Below are 20,100 nucleotides of genomic sequence, written 5' to 3' on the forward strand. Positions count from 1 at the left end.
CGAGCCCCGCCAGAGGCGCAAAGCCAACTTGATATCAATTTCTCCCAAGCCTAGTTAAGGGAGGCAACGGCAAACCGCTTCCAAAATCTTGCCAAGAAAACTGCAAGGAGTCATCCAGGCAGCTGTCAGGAGTCAACACTGACTTGAAGGCAACTAGTAGAGGCACAGCCAGCCCAATCTCTGGGCAAAAGGGAGTGGCTATTGAAAACTCCTGCAAACTGATGGTAAACCTTTTGTTAAATTTTTGTTCCATCTGATGTGCACCCATCGCCGTGGGCTCCCCTCAATACGATAAATAACCTCCGTTAAAAATGTTGCTCTTCCTGGTGAAATGAGTTGGGGACTTTTGTCTTGGTTTTGCAGCATGCAGAACTGACCAAGGAAGAACTAGAACCGATGTAGAGCTGGATCTAGATTTGACTACTCTGTTGAAGGCTCAAGATGCTCAGTTCAAGTAGGGTTTAAGACCATCACCGTCGTTAAGTGCGTAAAAACCCTTCCCTCACTCCAAGTTTTCCTTCTTTCCCCCTTCCCTCCTTCTGCCCCTCCCATATAATCTTTATCTTTACCTCCTTGAATTGTTCTTCTTTCTGCTTTCCTTCAATTCCTTCCTTCCCTCCCTCTCTCCTTCCCATTGGCAAAAGATGCCGGTGTAACACTTGGGTCTTTTCCCCAAGCAAAACCTTGCAAACTTACCAAATAAATTGCATTGGACACTACAAAGTACTACAGAAAATCCTTGACTTACCACAGTTCGTTTAATGACCGTTCAAAGTTACAATGGCATTGAAAAAAAAAATAGACCTATGACCATTTTTCACACAAGCATGGCAGAATCCCCAGCGTCCCATGATCAAATTTCAATGAGATCAACTGACTCACATTTATGACGGTTGCAGTGTCCCAATGCGATCCCCTTTTGTGACCACTGAGCAACTACCTCAGTTAGCAACACAAACGTTGGGCTTAATTGTGGCCATATTTTCGAGAACTACCTGTACAGCAGCAGCAGGCCCATTGAACACAAAACCAACCAGTGTGTTGGGTTAAAAAAGGACGTCAGACAAGTGTGTTTTGTAGATATCCAATTCTGGGAATTTTCTTATGATGGTCATGACTTTAAAAGTGTCGCCAGAAGGACTTCCTATTAAGTAAACTAGTTGGGGGGAGAATCCAGTGGTGGGATTCAAATTTTTTTACTACCGGTTCTGTGGGCGTGGCAGGGGAAGGTTACTGCAAAATCCCCATTTCCTCCCCACCCCGCTGACCTGCTTTCCAGCTCCGTTCTCCTGTGCAGGGCAACCAAAGAAGACCCAGCCAATCAGCTGGGACTCGGGAGGCAAAGAATAGATGGGGCCAGTCAGAGGTGGGATTTGCCAGTTCTCCAAACTACTCAAAATTTCCGCTACCGGTTCTCCAGAACTGGCCAGAACCTGCTGAATACCACCTCTGGGAGAATCGCTTATAGGAGTTCAAATTACTAGGTGGCTTCCTGTCTGGCATTGGCTATACAAGATTAACTAAGATGGTTGTGTTTAAATATCTCACCCTATGAAAGCTAGAACAGGGGTCTCCAACCTTGGCAACTTTAAGGCTTGTGGACTTCAACTCTCCGAATTTGCTGGCTGAGGAATTCTGGGAGTTGAAGTCCACAAGTCTTAAAGTTGCCAAGGTTGGAGACCCCTGCACTAGATAGCCCTCAAGATCATCTTCAACAGAACTGAACCAGGTCAGATGGAAGACGTAACACCTAACACCTGCCTTCACGCAACACACAACAAGCTTGATCAGAGTTAACCTGGGTTGATTGTTTTGCAAGTTAGCACATTGGTTTGTGGGTTAGCACATGGTTTCTGCTTGACTGTATTGGGTGGACCCCGGAAAAAAACCCAAAACAATTCAACATCCTTGTGTGTAAACCCAGCCACGGTGTCTGCCAGCCTTAGGCACCATAATTTCTGGCAGGGTCTTTAGTCTTCTTCCATCGGAAAGCTTTCCTGATTTGCTTGTTCTGGGTGCAAGAGAGCCGTGGGTTGTGGAGGAGGTTCCACATTAGCCAGATTTCAGCGATCTTCAGACCATGGACCACCATGAGGTCTTTGTAGAAACAAGGATCAAAAGTCTGCAAGTTGGGAGCTGCAGAAGGTTTGGGTATTCCAAAAGTCTTGAATCCTTCGTGCAAGACGGGCTTCAGGTTGATTCGTTGCAGGCACATGCCCAAGAAGACATCATCAATTGGGAAGAGTTCCACTTGGGTGCAAGCTTGAGCAAGTTTCTTCAAGGTGCTGATGGACAACAAGAACCCACCGCCTCCGGCATAGGCTGGGTACATACCTAGCCCGTACATTGTTTCTGGAATGTAGTATTTGCTTTGTCGGATTCGGATCGGTTGTGCGTTGTAGATGATGTCCCCAACGAAGAGGTCCTCGGAAGGGTTGCAGCTTTCCAGGAAGTTGACAATGTTCTCCATGTTGACAAAAACATCAGCATCCCCTTTGAATATGAACTTGGTCCTGGAACAAAATTCATCAGCCCAGCTTAAGAAGTGTATCTCTTTCAAGGTCAAGTTGAAGAAAGTATCCAGGAAGTCCCAGAGTAAAATGTCCCGGTACAACTGGCTCTCTTGACGGACCAGAGTTTCCCAAGTTGGCAGCGCCGTCTTGTTCTTCGGAACGCCTAGGAGGAAAACTCTTTGGACCTGCATCCCGTTCACCAGACCTTCCCTCCCCCATGTTCTGCGTACAATCTCGCGGTGGTCGAACTCCTCAACCAGCGATTTTACGGCCACGAGCAGAAAAGGCCTTTCTGAGCTCCTCGTGCACTTCTTCGGCTGATTAATGAGAAGGTTGAATTTCCGGTTGTCCTTGTTCCTTAGGTAAAGCCTAAAATCAAAGGTGGAATGAGCCGGGAGGGCCGGAGGGGTGACTTGGTGTTCCTGGCTTTCCAACTTGGCATCTTTCATAGGCGAGATAATTCTAGGCTCCGATGCGCGACTCTCTACGTTGGACCCTTTCTGGAAAACGGGAACATGGAAATCCCTGTAAGTTGTGGTTGGTGTCTTCTTCTGGCCTTCTGCTTTTGCTTCTCTGTGGGACGTGTGGCCCAGTTGGGAATAGAGCATGGTGAATAGTGCTATCCCCAGGCAAAGTGTGCAGATAGCATCGCTCCTGAGTTGAACTCTCATCATTTCCAGGAACTTCAAAGAAATATCCACAGTAGCACTAGGGGAAATCTTTGCTGGCGAGGTCCATCTGCAAATAACAGACACTGTAGGGTTAGTACAACCTTTGCCACGTCATTCAGAATCTCAAAAGTGTCCTCCACTCAGGAGAGGGATATTAATCATAACTTCATAATAATTCATTAAATATATGCTGTCCAATTCCCAGGGACTTTGAGCTAAGTTAGCAGCAATCTATCTTCTTCTTCCCTATATACTGTATATAAAAGCAAAATACCCCTCACGCATCATCACCAAATCTCCAGAACTGTAAAGCCTGCAAACTTGAAATTTGGCCCGTATGTTCCTCTTGGCTTCTAGGTGCTCACTAAGAAAGGATTTTTTGAAATGACCATCAGAGCATTAGTGTTTCCTATATTATTATTATTAACACACTCTGATGCTAAGGAGTTCTACTCCCTCTCCCCACCTGAAAAGAAATCTCTTCCAAATACAAAACACAAGCAGAGGAGTTTCAGTTTCAGTTTCACAGCACCAAGCAGCTTTAGTACAGAACAGTTGAGCTAAGCCACACCCAGGCTCCTTGCTGTCTCCTTGCTCACACAGCAAATACTGTTTCCTTTTCCAAACAGCCCTCTCTCACACACTGACAGGAAGCTAGCCAGATGAATACCATTGGATGCTGGTAGGCAGAGGCAGAATTTCCCCCCCCCCCTTATTTTCCTCCCCAAAAACTAAGCCCAACCACATAGTTTCGTAGCAAAGCACGAGTATAGAGCTAGTAGCTTGAATGGAGCTACGTGTTTACTGGCCGGATGCCTTTCCTGTTGCCAATGCAGAGTTCTTTTCCAACAGATATATTCTCATTGTGCCCAGAGAGAGACATTTGCCTCTACCTAGGATAAAACTCAAGCAGCCTCCGAAATGGAGCTTATCTTAACACCTGACTGGCCCCCTTTTACAGTGTTTTTTTGTGACAGTCATTAAGCAAATGCGGCTGTGTGTGAACATGTCATAAATGCAAACACTGCAGTAGTTAAGCGAACCCATTGCATCCTGTTGAGTAGTGCGATGCAAAGAGCAAAGACATTTGATGAGGTTCCTTGCCAAACAAGAGATTAGGTCCCTTGATTAAAGACAGCTGGCTGCAGCCTGATATAAAAGATGGCCCTGAGCCATGGATCCTTTGTTGGGATCAACTTTCTGATTTTCTGCTTCTTGCATGATGTTCATGAGGATTCTTCTCGGGAAATTTTGACTGCTGGACTGTCGTTGACAGTCCCTGATCTGGATCTTGGAGCTCTGGATTAAATTTGGACTGTTCTTCTGCACACTCCTGTTAAAAGTGAGTCATTCAGGCAAACTTATTTCAAGACTCTTGTTTTTCTTGAGCATTCCTTGCTGGCAGTGATTTCCTTGACCTTGAGTAAACTGCTAATTTCCATAGCAATTTTTCTGTGTGTGAGTGTATAATTGAAACCAAATAGAGCCCAGAGACTCTTCTGTGCCTTAATATCTACATTCCCTTGTGGTTGCTTTAAGAACAATCTTCAAGAGGGGGACAGCTTTCACTTCATGACTGTAGAACGGGGCTGTCAAACTCATGGGCCAGATGTGCCACGCGCTAGCAAATGTGACACTACCGTGACGCCATGAGTTTGACACCCCTGGTCTAGGGGGTTTCTCAGGAGAAGATGGTCCTGAGCTCCTGAGAAGAGCAACAAGGATGACTCGGGGACTGGAGGCTAAAACATGTAAAGAATGGTTGCAGAACTGGGTATGGCTAGTTTGATGAAAAGAAGGACTAGGGGAGACATGATAGCAATCTTCCAATATCTCAGGGATTGCCCCAAAGAAGAAGGAGTCCAGCTATTCTCCAAAGCACCTGAGGGCAGGACAAGAAACAATGGATGGAAACTAATCCAGGAGAGAAGCAACTTAGAACTAAGGAGAAATTTCCTGACAGGGTGGACAATTAATCAATGCGACAACTTGCCTCCAGAAGTTGTGAATGCTTCAACACTGGAAGATTTTAAGAAGAGACTGGACAGCCATTTATCTGAAATGGTACTGGGTCTCCTGCTTGGGCAGGGGGTTGGACTAGAAGACCTCCAAGGTCCCTATTAGATTCTATTCTGTTCCTATTCCTGTCTATTCCTATTCCTATCCTATCCTGGTTGATGCCATTGCCATCCCATGACTCAGAAGCCCAAAAATGGAAATTCAGAATTGGCTTTGTCTGAGCTGGATTGAGAAGTTATCCTTCCTCGAGCCTTATTTATCTCTGGATGTCTTGGTGGACTTCTTCTGGGAGTTAAAAGCCCCCACATCTTAAAGTTGCAAGTTTGAGAAACGCTGGCTTTGAGGGATTTCACATTCCCATTTCAAGAAAGCATTTATTTGGATTGACTGGGATTTCCACATGGTGGGGAAAAGAATTAAAGATGGAGATTAGGACTGTGCGGTTGGAAGACCTGCTCTTTCTAAAATAGATCAGGAAGGTGTAAAAAAGATGCAGGGATTTAATCAGCTGCCACCTTGACTTATTTTTTTTAAAACTGCTCATAGTGGATGTTCCTACTACCATGGTTTTTTTTCCCTTCAAAACCAGTGTTGTTGTTTTTAAAGGGGGTGTGTAATTAAATAATAAAATTGGAAGAGGTTAGAGTGTTTTTCACCCTGCATATATTTTAATTCTGGATCCTGCAGGGCTGATCACTATCCTGTGCCAAATTGTAATTTTTAATGTGACAGAAGAGGGAGAAAGAATGACTTGCCAGCTGGTGAATAATCACGTCAAATTTACCAAAATAAATACCATTTAAATTTGATCAAGATTTTGCTTAGGCTTTTAGAAATTGGAAACACTTTAGAAAAACAAAGAATAAATTTTATTCTGGCCTTCTTTTCTTTTTCTTTGTGGTCTCTGGCATACTCAACAAAACTCAATTTTAATCTTTATTGTAAATTACCAATTCAGGGTTGCAAGATGCTGAACAACCACTGGGTGGCAGCAAAGGATTGTAGATTTCTTCTCTCTTTGCCACCCTCTGTTGCTTGGCTGGATTTCTGCAACTCAACTCTTAAGTACCCACATCCCAAACCTCCTAGCAAAAGTATCTATTCTTTCTACTTCCCATTCTGGTAAAATAAATTGCATGTTCTTAGGAAGGTGGCAGCAGATAGCAGCTCTGAAAAGCTAAGTAAGTTTAGACCTGGTTAATATTTGGAGGGCAGTCACCAAAAATTCTCAGAGCCGTAGAGTCAAATGGTATCAAAGAACATCCTACAGAAATGCAAATTACTGGTGTTAAGAAAATGACGTGGATGAATAACAGAATTGAAAGGGACCTTCTAGTTCAATCCCCTTCCCAAGCTGGAGACCCTATACCATTATTTATTTATTTATTCATCAAACAAAAATTACAAATTCAAACTAACAAAATGAAAAAAAAAAAAAACTAAAATGTGTGACAGGGATGATACGTAAGCAAGTTAGTGCACTTATGAACACCCCCTTAGGAACTTCTTAAAAATAGGATGGGGTCCACAGAAGTTAAGTTGGAGTTAAAACTGGGAAAATAGTAGCCATGCCATCCCAGACAAGTGGCTGTCTAGTCTTTTCTTAAAAGCCTCCGGTGACGGATCACCCACAACTTCTGGAGACAAGCTGTTCCACTGGTTAATTGTTCTTACTGTTAGGAAATTTCTCCTTAATTCAGGTTGCTTCTCTCCTTGATTACCATAATGTCCATCCATTTTTTTTCTTGTCTTGCCTTTTGGTGCTTTGGTCTCCAATGTTGGCAAAGCTGGCTGGGAAATTATGGGAATTGAAATCCTCTAGGCTTAAAGTTGCCAATGTTGGAGATTCCTGCTTTGGAGACTAGTTTGGCTCCCTCTTCTTTGTGGCAGCCCTTGAGATATTGGAACACTGCTGTCAGGTTACTCCTGGTCCTTCTTTTCACTAAACTAGACATACCCATCTCCTGCAATTGTTATTCATATGCTTTAGCCTCCAATTGTTCTGACCCAAGCCCTTGGCCAATAAAACAAACACAAACGAAAGGGAACAGAAACCTTTTAATGATTCTTACGAATCCCCGGTTAAAAGGCTGCTGCAAACTAATTTGATAAGCACAAGCCTCGCCAAAACTCGCCAAAACAAGAATAACAGATAAGGTTACCTAGAAATATTTTACAACATAAGAGTCTTCAAATACCAACCTAAGATACTGCAATGTCCACGAGGCTGAGTTTCAAAACGTCTTTGCTTCCTGCAAAGAACATCCGATCCACAGCTGGCTTTTATCTTCTTGAAGGAGGGGCCATTACCTTGCAGCCTTACTCCCAAGTCGCCCGTGCTGCTGCATCTGCTCTTTCCTGTGAGCAGCCCTGCACGCACGCTTTGCACTTGGCACAGGCTCCTCGGGAACCTCCTCATCGCTGCTGCCAGCCCCCACAATCTCTGGAGGCAGCAGCCCACTTCCTATTGGTCCTGGCCCCTCATCTGAGTCCTCGCTCTCCTCAGCTGCCCGCACCTGCTGCCGGCTAACCACAACACCAATCCCCAATCGTCTTTGTTGCTCTTCTCTGCACTCTTTCCAGAGTCTCAACATCTTTTTTTATAGTGTGGTGACCAAAACTGGATTCCAAGTGTGGCCTTGAATTTGAGGTTACCAAAGTCAAGCATGACTTAATGTCTTGACTTTTGGAGGACGTGTAAAAACTTTACTTGTTAATTTCTTTAGTATCTTCTGAGTCCACGCAACAAACTTGAGTCCCACCCTTTGGACTCAACCACTCAGCCTTGACTTACACAAGCTGCGCTGTTTTATGAAAGAGAAATATTCTGAATATGATCATAGAACTCTTTCTAGTCCAGGCAGAGAATCTCATGCATGATACAAGATTTGTTCAGCTGATGGAGAGGCCCAGCTATGTTGAACCCTGGATTAAAGAGGATTTTAGTGTGGAGCTGGCTTGACTTAAGATTCAGGATGCAAATGACAACTTTGGATGTGATTCTTGGCCCTCTCCAGGGCGTAAGTCAATATACTCAGGCCTTGGAACCCACTCTTGTGAGAAACCACACCCGTGTTTCCAGGACTGAACAGATTCTGCTGGCCAATTTCTCGGAGACCATAGAAAGCAGGCCAACCCCTAGTGCTTTCAGCAACAACGGTCTCTCCCACGGCCAGGACCACCTATAGAAGTATCAGAGCAAAAGCCAACAAACAGAAAGAGGAGACATTTCTAAGTAGAACTCTTTTTAGGAAAGCACAGCAGGAACGATTTTCTTGATACTTCATAGATCTGGTTGAAACCAGATCCTAAGCCACAATGTGTTTCAATCACCATTGGAAGAAAATACCACTAACAGAATAAGAGTTGGAAGGGACCTTAGAGGTCTTCTAGTCCAACCCCTGCCCATGGCAGGAGAATCTACACCATTCCAGACAAATGGCTATCCAGTCGTTCCACTGATTAATTGTTCTAACTGTCAGGAAATACCTCCTTAGTTCTAAGTTGGTTCTCTCCTTGGTTAGTTTCCATCCATGGCTTCTTTGTCTTGTCCTCAAATATTTTGGAGAATAACTTGATGACCCCCTCTTCTTTGTGGCAGCCCCTCAAATACTGGAACACTTGTTATCATGTCTCCCTTAGTCCTTCTTTTCACTAGAATAGACATACCCAATTTCTCCAATTTCTGTTTTAGCCTCCAGTCCCCGAATCTTCTTAGTTGCTCTTCTCTGCAAAAAAGGTTCTATCTAGAGTCTTTTTATAATGCGGTGACCAAAACTGGATGCAGTATTTCAAGTATGGTCTTACCAAGGCATTATAAAGCGATACTAACACTTCACACGATCTTGACTCCGCCCCCGTTTATGCAACCAAGGATTGTATTAACCTTTTTGGATGCTGCCACACACTGCTGGCTCATATTTCAGTGATTGTCCACTAGGGCTCCAAAGTCCCTCTCAGTTACCTTTTTGAGCCAGGTTCCAGCTAGTTCATACCTGTACGTTTGTTTCCTGTTCTGTAGCTCATCTCAATCGGGTATCCTGGGCCTAAGTGTACAACCTTACTTTTCTCATCGCTTGAAATTTCCATTTTGTTAGATAGGGCCCCGTGTTCAAGTTCTGTCAAGATCCTTCTGGATCCTGAGCTTATCATCTGGGTTGTTTGCTGTTCCTGCCAGCTTAGCGTCCTCTGCAAATTCGATGAGTGCTGCAGAGATGTTCTCCAACACATTTTGCAACTGGCGCCTTCCCCCAAGGCCTTTTTTTCTTTTTTTCTTAAAAGGAGAAGAATGAGCAAAGGGAGGGTAAAGTTTCCTGCTGCTTATTAAAATAGTCAAGGGAGGGACAGCCCATCTAGCATATGGCAGGCTGGGTTGCGGAGCATCTGATGCAACTTTTAAAGTGATCTTGATCTGGGCTGATTATGCAAAACAGGAAGCCAAGTTCAGGCAGAGTTTGAAAAACAATCTGTGCCCGTCCCCCGTCCCACATTTTCTGACTGTTTTCAATCAAAGCTGGTTAATGAAGGGATAATAGGAGAGCCAGGGCTGGTTCCGAATGTCTTCAGTTGGAATTCTGCCTTGAGTTTCCAAATACAAATATGATATCCACAAACAGCCAAAAGAAGAAAGAAAAACCCTGCATAAAACTAGAGCTGCCACCAGTGGTTTTGTCTTCCAAGGTTTCGGACTGTCAAGGAACTTCGCTGTGTCCTTTGGACTGTTCTCTGTGTGGTATTTATAGGGTGCCTGTTGGGTGTATTAAGTCGGCTATTAAGTTGTTGGCTGTTGTTTCCTTGTGCTGCCAAGCCCTAAGTACTTGATAAGCTGGGGGTAAGTCAGCACTCCTCTTGACTGGCAAAGGGTCTGCTTCCCAGGCTTCCATCACTTCCCTGGCTGTTTTTGTGCCTGCTCGTCCAACAATCTGAGCTGCAAAAGTGAACGTATGCCCTTGTTTATCGCAAGGAGAGGTTACCAATGAGTTTGGCTCTCCTCGTCTGACCACTCGCTTGCATTCTTGCAGTCCTGTGCCTCGTCTATCCTACAGGGGCAATCCATGCAGGGGATCCAGTAGATCAGCCCCTCCAAATCTTTTAGGCATCCAGGGATTCAGGGGTGGGATTTAAAAATCCCAGCAACCGGTTCGCTGCCTGGTTGCTGGGTGAGCGGGGCCATGGTGGGGGGGGGGGAGGAATACCGGAACTTCCGGCTTCCGGTGGGCCTGAAGAGCCCCGGGAGGCCATTTTGCACTCTCCCAAAGGTCCAGAGGCCTCCCCCGGGCCTCTGGGAGGGCGAAAACAACCTCCCCTGGGCTCTGGAGGCCCTCCGGAAGGTCTCTTCCACCCCCTCCCAGAGCCTCTGCATGGACCCTGCACTTTTCCCCCATCGAATATGGGCCGCATGGAGGCTCCTGGGAGGAGCGGGGCCAGCCGGTTGGTTGAAATACCGGTTCGGCAAACCAGCTATAACTTTAACATCCGGTTCGCGTGAACCGGTCCAAACCAGTCGAATCCCACCCCTGCAGGGATTGGTTCTGTCGAGAAAGGTTTTTCCATGGACCGGAGGGGGCCGAGCTTTCACGCACTGCTTGTATCCCGTGGATGAGGCTACATGTGTTTGTGTGGATCTGTTTCTGGTGTGCTGTGGACTGATGCCAGTCCACTGATCAGCGGTTGGGGCCCACTGTGGTAGATTATATTAGAAGTATCAAGGGATCTTTACGGTGTATAATTTGTCTTCATATGTTAGCCTCGGGATGGTGTGCGATGCCCACTTGCAAATCTCGGAAGTTGTGTTCTTCTGCTTCCGAAAAGTTTTTGATACATGGCCAGGTGTGCCATGTAGTTGGACTCATACCTTGTACCTTCCTTTCTCTATCGTGTTGCGCAGACATCTTACAGAATAACAGAGTTGGAAGGGACAATGTAGGTCATCTAGTCCAGCCCCCTGGCCAAGCAGGAGACCCGACCTCATTTTTGAGAGATGGCAGTCCAGTCTCCTCTTGAAAGCGTCCAGTGATGAAGCTCCCATAACTTCCGAAAGCAACTTCTGTTCCAGGGGTTGATTGTTCTCGCTGTCAGAAAATTCCTTCTTATTTCCAGGTTGAATCTCTCCTTGATCAGTTTCCATCCATTGTTCCTTGTCTGGCCTTCATTTGCTTTGGAAAATAGCTTGACCCTCCCTCCTCTCTGTGGCAACCCCTCAAATATTAGAAGATTGCTGTCCTGGTCCTTCTCTTCCCTAGACCAGCCCTGCCCAGTTCTTGCAACTGTTCGTGATATGTTTTAGCCTCCAGTCTCCTAATCATCCTGGTTGCTCTTCACTGCACTCTTTCTAGAGTCTCAACATATTTTTTGTAGTGTGGTGACCAAAACTGGGTGCAGTACTCTAGGTGTGGTCTTACTAAGGCTTTATAGAGTGGAATTAGTACCTCCCTTGATCTCAATATGTCTTTGTTAATGCAACTTAGGATTGCATTGGCTTTTTTGGCTGCTGCTGCTGCACACTGCTGGCTCCTGTTGTCCACTAAGACTCCAAGATCCCTCTCACAGTTACTGCTATTAAGCCTGGTTTTACCCAATCTATATGGGTCCTTTTGGTTTTTCTTGCCTAAGTGTAGGACTTCACTTTTCTCTACCTTGAATTTCATTTGGTTAGTTAACGGCCCAGTGTTCAAGTCTGCTGAGATCCATCTGATCTTGAGCCTATCTTCTAGGGCAGGGGTGTCCAACCTTGGCAACTTTAAGACTTGTGGACTTCAACTCCCAGAATTCCCCAGCCAGCAAAGCTGGCTGGGGAATTCTGGGAGTTGAAGTCCACAAGTCTTAAAGTTGCCAAGGTTGGACACCCCTGTTCTAGGGTGTTGGCTATTCCTGCCAACTTAGTATCATCTGCACTCTTGGTAAGTTCCCTTTCTATTCCCTCGTCTAAGTTATTGGTGAACATCTTGTAACAAATGAATGTGGTGGCCACTTTTGAAATCCAAGGGTCACCCACTGCTAAGCCGAAGCAGCCTTGCAATGTAGGATTGTCCTCTGTAACCCGGGCTTGGTGGCTACCACTGTAATGGAGATATTTCCCTCAAGCTGGAGATCTGTATCAGAGGTTCTTGGCTCTAAGGCTGGAGTCTATTGTTTGTTTCTCCGTGTTTAGCCATACAAAGCAAATTTCTCCTGATGTTTTGCTTGGGAGGGAACCAGATTCCGCTGAATAAACATGCTTAGGAGATGCCATTTTGTTTGCTGCCTGCATGGGGGGAAAAAAAACCCAGTGCAAAGAAAACCACTTCAGACCCAGACTGATTTACTGTCTTTCCCTATTCACCAGCCAAAGTGAAAAATAAGATGGGTTCAGGAAAAAAAAATCTCTAGGCATATAAGGGCCTGACTATTTTCTTTTTCCACACTTCCTGGAATGCTGTGCCTGCCCAATGTTATCTTCAACTTGTCTATATATTACGTAGAGGTGGGGGGAGAGTTGTTTAAATTCTGGCCCACAAGGGTTTTGCTATTTGAAGCATAGGTATTCATCCCAGGAAACGTTAAAATGTGTACATTCTCTTCAAAGAAACCCTCTAATATCCCCTTATTTCACGTTTCTTGAAGGATTGGCACTTATTCAGCCGCTCTGTTGGCATAAAACACTCAAACCCAGTTAGTTAAAAGATCGAGTGAGTTGCACTCGCATCATAGTTTGTTTGCTGTCCTATCTAGGAGGTTAATGCATGGTTCAACTATTGCACAAACTCAGAAATAAGTCAAAAGCAGGTGATCCTAAACTTACAACCATTTGTTTAGTGAGCATCTGAAGTTACAGTAGAACAGGGGTGGGCTCCAAATAATTTAACAACCACCTCCTGCACCACTCTGGGAGCGAAAAAAAGGCTGCGGGGGACAGGGGGGTGCTGCACCCCCCCCCACGCCCCATTTTCAACCTAGTAAGGCTCCCTGCACCACCCTGGGAGTGGAAACAGGCCGCAGGGGGGCCATTTTCGCCCTCCCGGGGCTCCGAAGGCTCTCTGGAGGCCTGTTTCTGGCCTTACAGAGCCTCTACACAGGCCCTGCATCTACCTGCAATGCAAAATGGGCCACGTGGGGGCTCCTGGGAGGGGTTGGAGTGGGGTGGGCAGGGCCAGCCAGTCATCGGAAGTACCGGTTCCGCTGAACGAGATGTAAAATTAACCTCCGGTTTGGGCGAACCGGCGCGAACCGGCTGAAACCCAACCCTGCAATAGAACTGAAAAAAGTGACTGATGACTGTTTTTCACATTTATGACCATTGCCACGTGGTCATACAGTCAAAGATTTGGACACTTGGGCAATTGGCGTGTGTTTTTGCAACCTCTTGATAAGCAAAAGTCAACCGGGAAGCCAGATTTGCTGAATAGCCATGTTACGATCTGAAACAACTGCCGTGATTCACTTTAACAACGGTGGCAAGGAAGGTCGTAAGCTTGGGGCAAAATTCACTTTAAAGAGCTGAACTTGCTTAGCCACAAAAATGTTTGGCTGAATTGTGGCCGTTAAGTCGATTTAAGAAACCGATTATGGGCGTGAAAGGAACTCGGTAAATGTATTCAGCACCTGCTTCCAGACGACGCTGCTTAGCGTCCTGCGGAGGCAAGCAAGGAATTCAGCAGAAATTCCCGAATAAGGGGCGATCACACGACCTGGAGACCCTGCGGGTGCATATACTGATTTGCCAAGTGTCCCAATTCTGATCATGTGACAACGAGGCTGCTGCAATGGCCATAAATGCGAGGACTGGTCATAAGTCGCTTTTGCTCAGGGCTGTTGTAACTTTTTGACTCGTTGCAAAAGGAATGGATCTTATTGCATTTCACATTCTGTTTCATTCTGCTGTCTTCACTTTTAAGAGCCCATGCAGATCTAATCACTATAGCCGGTACCTTTTAATAGTTGCTAAAGGAAGGTTATAAGTCAAGGACCGCCTGCATTTTAAATTACAATGTGCCTGCCTAATTCTATTCTCCCTGGCAGCAGCTCAACTCAGAGTTGGCTTTCTTAAACATTTAAGGGGTGGAAAGGACTTTGGAGGTCTTCTAGTCCAACCCCTTGCTCAAATAGAGAACTCTATTCCATCTCAGACAAATGGCTTTTCTTAACAGATAACAGATAATCAGAGTTGGAAGGGACCTGGTAGGTCATCTAGTCCAACCCCCCGCCCAAGCAGGAGACCCTACACCATTTCTGACAGATGGGAATCCAATCTCTTCTTGAAAGCCTCCAGGGATGAAGCTCCCACAACTTCTGAGGGCAACTTCTGTTCCATTAGTTGATTGTTCTCACTGTCAGAAAAGTCCTCCTTATTTCCAGGTTGCATCTCTCCTTGTTCAGTTTCCATCCATTATTCCTTGACTGGCCTTCAGGTGCCTTGGAAAATAGCTTGACCCCCCTCCTCCTCTCTGTGGCAGCCCCTCAAATATTGGAAGACCTCTATCATGTTTCCCCTGGTCCTTCTCTCCACTAGACTAGCCATGTCCAGTTCCTGCAATCGTTCTTCATATATTTGAGCCTCCAGTCCTCTGATCATCCTGGTTGTTCTTCTCTGTACTTTTTCTAGAGTCTCAACAACTTTTTTATAGTGTGGTGAATTAAACTGGATTTAAAAGCCTCCAGTGATGGAGCACCCACAAATTCTGGAAGCAAGCTGTTCCACTGGTTAATTGTTCTCACTGTTAGAAAGTTTCTCCTTAGTTCTAGGCTGGATCTGTCTTTGATGAGTTTCCATCCATTACTTATCTTGCCTTCTGGTGCTTTGGAAAATAAGTCAACCCACTCTTTCCCATCACAAGCTTCTCAAGTATTGGAAGAGAAGCAATCATGCATGTCACCCTTAATCTTTTTTTCTTTTCGTTAGACTTCCACTGCTTAATTGTTCTCATTATTAGGAAATTTCTCCTTAATTCTAGCCTGTTTCCCTCCTTGATTTAAGGTGGTTATATCTGATATTTTTTTTTACAAATCAAGGATTCTTGTCTCATTGCTTTCCTGCGGAGACTGGAAAAAGAGCGTGGGAAGAGATAACATGGAGAAAATATTGCTCTTAAAAATCCCAATTACATTTTCGATCTTTTTTCAGCTTTCCCGTTGCATGCATATGCATGCATCAATTTCCAAGATCATTAGCAATTACAAAATAGCTTCTTCTGCAGTTTTGCTATTTGGAATGCAAAGTCCTTTTAAAAAAAACAATATTTATTGTTTTATCATAGATTTCAATGTTAAATTTAATTGACCACTTTTTCCTCTCTCTCTTTTTTTTAGTACACTGTTTTCTTCTTGTTGTTAGGGTTGAATGTATGCCTTTTTGTTTCCTTTTATTTATTTTACGTTTTGTATTTCGTTCCCTAGGAAGGCAACGTTCTTAAATCTATGATGCAGGGGAGATAGGCTTATTTTGGGGAGGGGGTGGTGGCCCTTTGAGCAGACGCATCCCTAAAATTTGGAAACACTTGGAAAACAAACCCTTTTTTCTTGACTCCCTGGGAGATCAGCTCAGTCCTGTCCCAAGGAACAGGGAAGGCGTTTGGGGGATGGTAGGGGATCTCTATTTATTTTATTTATTTGATTTGCCAATTGTTTACAAGATAAGTATAAGTGTATATATAGTTGTGAATACATGAAATGGGTACATATAAGAAAAATAAAAGAAGAATAAGAGAAACAATAGGACAGGGACGGTAGGCACGTTGGTACGCTTATGCACGCCCCCTACAATATGCCCCTTTGCTGATGGGGGAAACAACACCCCACCCTGAAGTATTGCAGAACGCCGAGAGAAAAGCGGGATCCTCTCCTTTCCAAATGTGTCAGTCACCCAGTCGAAGCAAATCCTCCCAATCCGTTGCAAAGCCTCAACTCTTACCTCTACAGCATTCCCAACGTCCGCCTCTGCTCCGTTAAGGCTCTGTCCCACAGTTGCCAAGTTGGCACATCTGGATCGTGTTACTTCTGGCGTTCCTCTCGACGTATAGTTTGGAAAACGTAGCCGAGCTGTAGGAAGAGCGCTTCTGTTTTTCCCCCTTTCTGGTGCATTTCACCGAGGATCTGCTTTCTCTAAAGAGGATGACATGGGAAAAGGGCTCGCCTGGCCTCTTCCACCCCTCTTCTTCTTCTTTTTGCTTTCCAAGGACTGCTTCCCCGCGTTGCGCGCCTCTGGTGAAAGAAAATCTCCGTTCTTTTGCCTGAGAAAAAAGGCAGATCTTCCTCTGGTCCTGCTCACGTGACCTCTAGCAGATGTTTTGGGTCAAAAGGCTTGTCTATCTGCTTGGTAGCCTGCCCCGTACAGATGTTTGCCAGAAGCAGCAATAATAATAATAATACTAATAATAAAAATTGGCAGGATCTGCACACAGATGGGGGTTGTTCGGTACACAGAACCTCTGCTGAATTGCCTTGCCAGGACTAGACAGATTACTAATTCAGCTATTTGTTTTCTTTTTAAAAAAAATATATCCTCATGGTACACTTCTGGCAGAACACCCACCTTTGAGGGAAGGGGACACCCCCCCCTCCCCCAAGTTCAAGGCTTTAGAGCAGGGGTCTCCAACCTTGGCAATTTTACAACGCGTGGGCTTCAACTCCCAGAATTCTGAAGTCCAAAAAGTTGTAAAGTTGCCAAGTTTAGTTTAGTTTTAGTTTAGTTTACTTTATTGTCATTGCACCTCATTGCACTCCAACAAGGTTGGAGACCCCTGGCTTAGAGTGCTTTCTAAGACAGAACACACACACACACACACACACACCAACCACACGGGATAGGGGGAGGCCTTGACTATTTTGATGGAAGAAAAGAAATATCAGTCCTTTTGTTTCCACATGGAGACCGCTTCTGGGGCTTGAAGTGGAAAAGAATGAAACTTTGATTGTGGGTTTTACCGATTCGCTTGATAGATCTTTATAGAAATGGCTTTGTTGCTGTTCTGATGAAAACCAAAACCAAAAAGGTGTGATTTGATGTTAGTGCCTTATTTTACTGCAACGGGGAGAGTCAGAAAGTTAATGCTTCTTTTCCTTTTTATTTTTTCTTATCCGCTTCCTCCTGCCTCTTCCTCCCCACTGTTTTCCCATTTCCCATTGTTTTCCTATTTTGTGCCTTATTTTTTATTTTATGACCCAATAAAAACATTAAACTTTTTTTTTAAAAAAAAGAATCATATTAGATGTAGCTCGTTGTCCAAAGGGAAATTATTAGAGCTTGAAAAACAGGACTTCAGTGGAGAGATTAAAACGCAACATATTATGAAGGAATGGTGAGTGAAATTGACAGATTTCTATATAATCTGCAATAGCTATAATCGCCTGATTATAGTTCAGTTCACTCATTTTTAATGCTGAACAGAGCATTAGTTTATTTTGATTTAAAAACCAACACTGTTTCCACATTGAATGCTTAAAAGGAAACAAATCCAATTCTATCCACTAGTTGCATTAGAAGGGCTGACATACAGCAAAATAGTTCAAAGGATGAAAATTAAACATTAGTACAAAATTAATAAGTCTTTGATTTACAATTGAACCCCAAATTTCTCCTCCTAAGTGAGATAGTTGAGTTTTGCCTCCGTTTATGACCCTTCTTGCCACCGTTAAGTGAATCACTGCAGTCGTTAAGTTAGTCACACGGTTGTTAAGTGGAGCTGGCTTCCCCGCCAACTTGGATTGTCAGAAGGTCTCAAAAGGGGATCACATGACCCTGGAATACAGCATCTCTCATAAATATATGCCGGTTGTCAATTATTTGAATTTTGTTCATGTGATCCTAGGAATCCTACAGTGGTTATGTGAAACATGGGCCATAAGCCATTTCTCCCTAGTGGCGTTGTAACTTTGAATGGTCACTAAACGAATGTAAGTCAGGATTACCTGTAGTCATCATCATCATCATCCTCTTTTAATGACCCCATAATCCCTTGCGGGATGGAATCTGGGCAATTGAATGCAGCTGGGTGTTTACTGGCCGGATGCCCTTCTTGTCACCAGTGTGGAGTTTTATTCAGCAAATATATTCTCAGTGCGCCAAGAGAAATAGCTGCCTCTATCTAGGATTGAACTCACAGCCTCCTGATCGTGAGGCGAGAGCTCCATCTCCAGGCTACTGCACCACTTTCAGGATTACTTGTAGTAGCTTGGAAAAATAAGTCTAAGCAATAGTTTTTCTGCTGTTCAGCTATAAGCAGAATTATAAATGTTTTTTTTTTAAAAAAAAATGCCACAATGCTCATTATTTTCATGCTCTTCCTTCTGGTATTATTCTGTGCATGATTTGATGGGAAACAAATATATTTTGAATATTATCACATCTTTATTAAAATCTCTGGTAGGCAACTAGGATATTGATATTGTTGCCTTTTAATTGCTTTGAATTAAAACAAATATACAGCTCTGATTAAAAAGAACATATAGTGAAATATTAGTGGAATGAGTACGATTCTAGAAGTTAACAGTCATTTACAATAAGATTTTAAAAGTCTTAGCCAAAATCTTTTAGCAAAACAGAAGCAGTGCAACAGAAAGTTTTCCTCCTAGATTTAAAAGAAATAACACTATAGCATTATATCCTCTTGGTTTTTATTTTAAGGTAAAAGAGATGAGGTTTTAATCATTGTCAAATTATAACTGTTAGTATTTGATCCAGCATTACAGCATTGTAGTGCTAATATGTTAAATGTGGCTCCATGTTTTAGCACTAATGAAAAGACTAAGAGAAGCAAGCAATTAAGCACAGCAACTATAAAGATTAAAGTGAACATGTGCTCAATTTCCCTGCTCAACTTAAAAAAAAAACAGTCAAATCATTCTCATGCAGACCAAGTTTTGTTTCGAACCAAAATATATATATATCAAATTTCTGCTTTAAAAAAATTGAATTTGAAGAAAATACAACAGTTCTATCCTAAATACCTGAGACTCGTCTTGTTTCAAGGAAATGTGCTGACAAGTTTTCCAAAATCAGAGAAAAATGTTTGGAATCCTAGAAGATTTAGTTCCTTAACCTTGGTAACTTTTAAGGGGGTTGGAACTGAACTCCAAATTTTAAGGGGGTTGGAACTGAACTCCAAATTGCTTAAAATTGCTGAGAAACACTGGTATAGAAGCATCCTCATGAATAACTCAAGAGATTGAAAATATCAGCATTAAAAAATCTGTTAGTGTAAACGTGACCCAGGGATGGGGCAGACTTGCCTACTCAACTCGTTACTGTGTTTATGAAGGAATAATTCATCTTTATCAGTCTTCCCTATCTGTTGGCCTTCAATGTGAACATCCAAGGCAGGATGTCCAACTTTAAGACTTGTGGACTTCAACTCCCAGAATTCCCCAGCCAGCTCTGAAAGAAGTTGGTAGAAGACTGGTCCACCAGTCTTAAAGTTGCCAGATTGGACGTTCCTGATTTAAGTCCTTCAAACAGCAAGTAGACCAAGTTCGTCTCAATCCAGAACTCGTAGCTCAAGGTCTCCTTGAAATGGCTCCCCTGAGGTATTTTTGTAATATACAGATTATCGGCGTATAACACGCACTTTTTCCCCCTGAAAATAGGGGCAAATGATGTATGCGTGTTATACGCCGATATAATGTTAGAGCCAGCGGAGGCCGGGCGGTGTGAGCAGAGGGCAAGCGGAGGCCGGGCGGTGCGAGCGGAGGGCAAGCGGAGGCCGGGCGGTGCTTCAAAGTTTTTATTTAGAAATTTAAATTTTTTCCTGAAATTTCCTCTTAAAATGAAGATGCGTGTTATACGCCTGTGCGTGTTATACGCCGATAAATACGGTAATAACATCTATTTAGGAAACAGGGATCTCTTCAGTTGCTTGGCTGATATCTGGAGGATTCATACATTTCCCAATGTTGATGGAGAATGACTGGTCTGTAGTTGATTGAAT

The 20,100-nt window shown here is 43.9% G+C and overlaps 1 protein-coding gene across 1 annotated transcript; it reads right to left on the minus strand.

Moving 5' to 3' along the window:
- Positions 1–739: 739 nt before the first annotated feature.
- B3GNT9 (UDP-GlcNAc:betaGal beta-1,3-N-acetylglucosaminyltransferase 9) lies at positions 740–16,646 on the minus strand. Its single transcript, XM_026672104.2, has 2 exons — positions 16,089–16,646; positions 740–3,251 (listed from the first exon to the last, which is right to left on the minus strand). Exon 2 carries the CDS (start codon positions 3,185–3,187, stop codon positions 1,943–1,945), a length of 1,245 nt encoding a protein of 414 aa, XP_026527889.2. The 5' UTR covers positions 3,188–3,251; positions 16,089–16,646; the 3' UTR covers positions 740–1,942.
- Positions 16,647–20,100: the final 3,454 nt, after the last annotated feature.

The sequence above is a fragment of the Notechis scutatus genome, chromosome 9, assembly GCF_049901735.1.
Source record: "Notechis scutatus isolate UNSWTSFEM ecotype Mainland chromosome 9, rNotScu1.2, whole genome shotgun sequence".
Lineage (NCBI taxonomy): Eukaryota > Metazoa > Chordata > Lepidosauria > Squamata > Elapidae > Notechis > Notechis scutatus.

Coding starts and splice junctions, on each gene's coding strand:
- B3GNT9 (XM_026672104.2), bottom strand. CDS start 3,187: ATGATGAGAGTTCAACTCAGGAGCGATGCTATCTGCACACTTTGCCTG.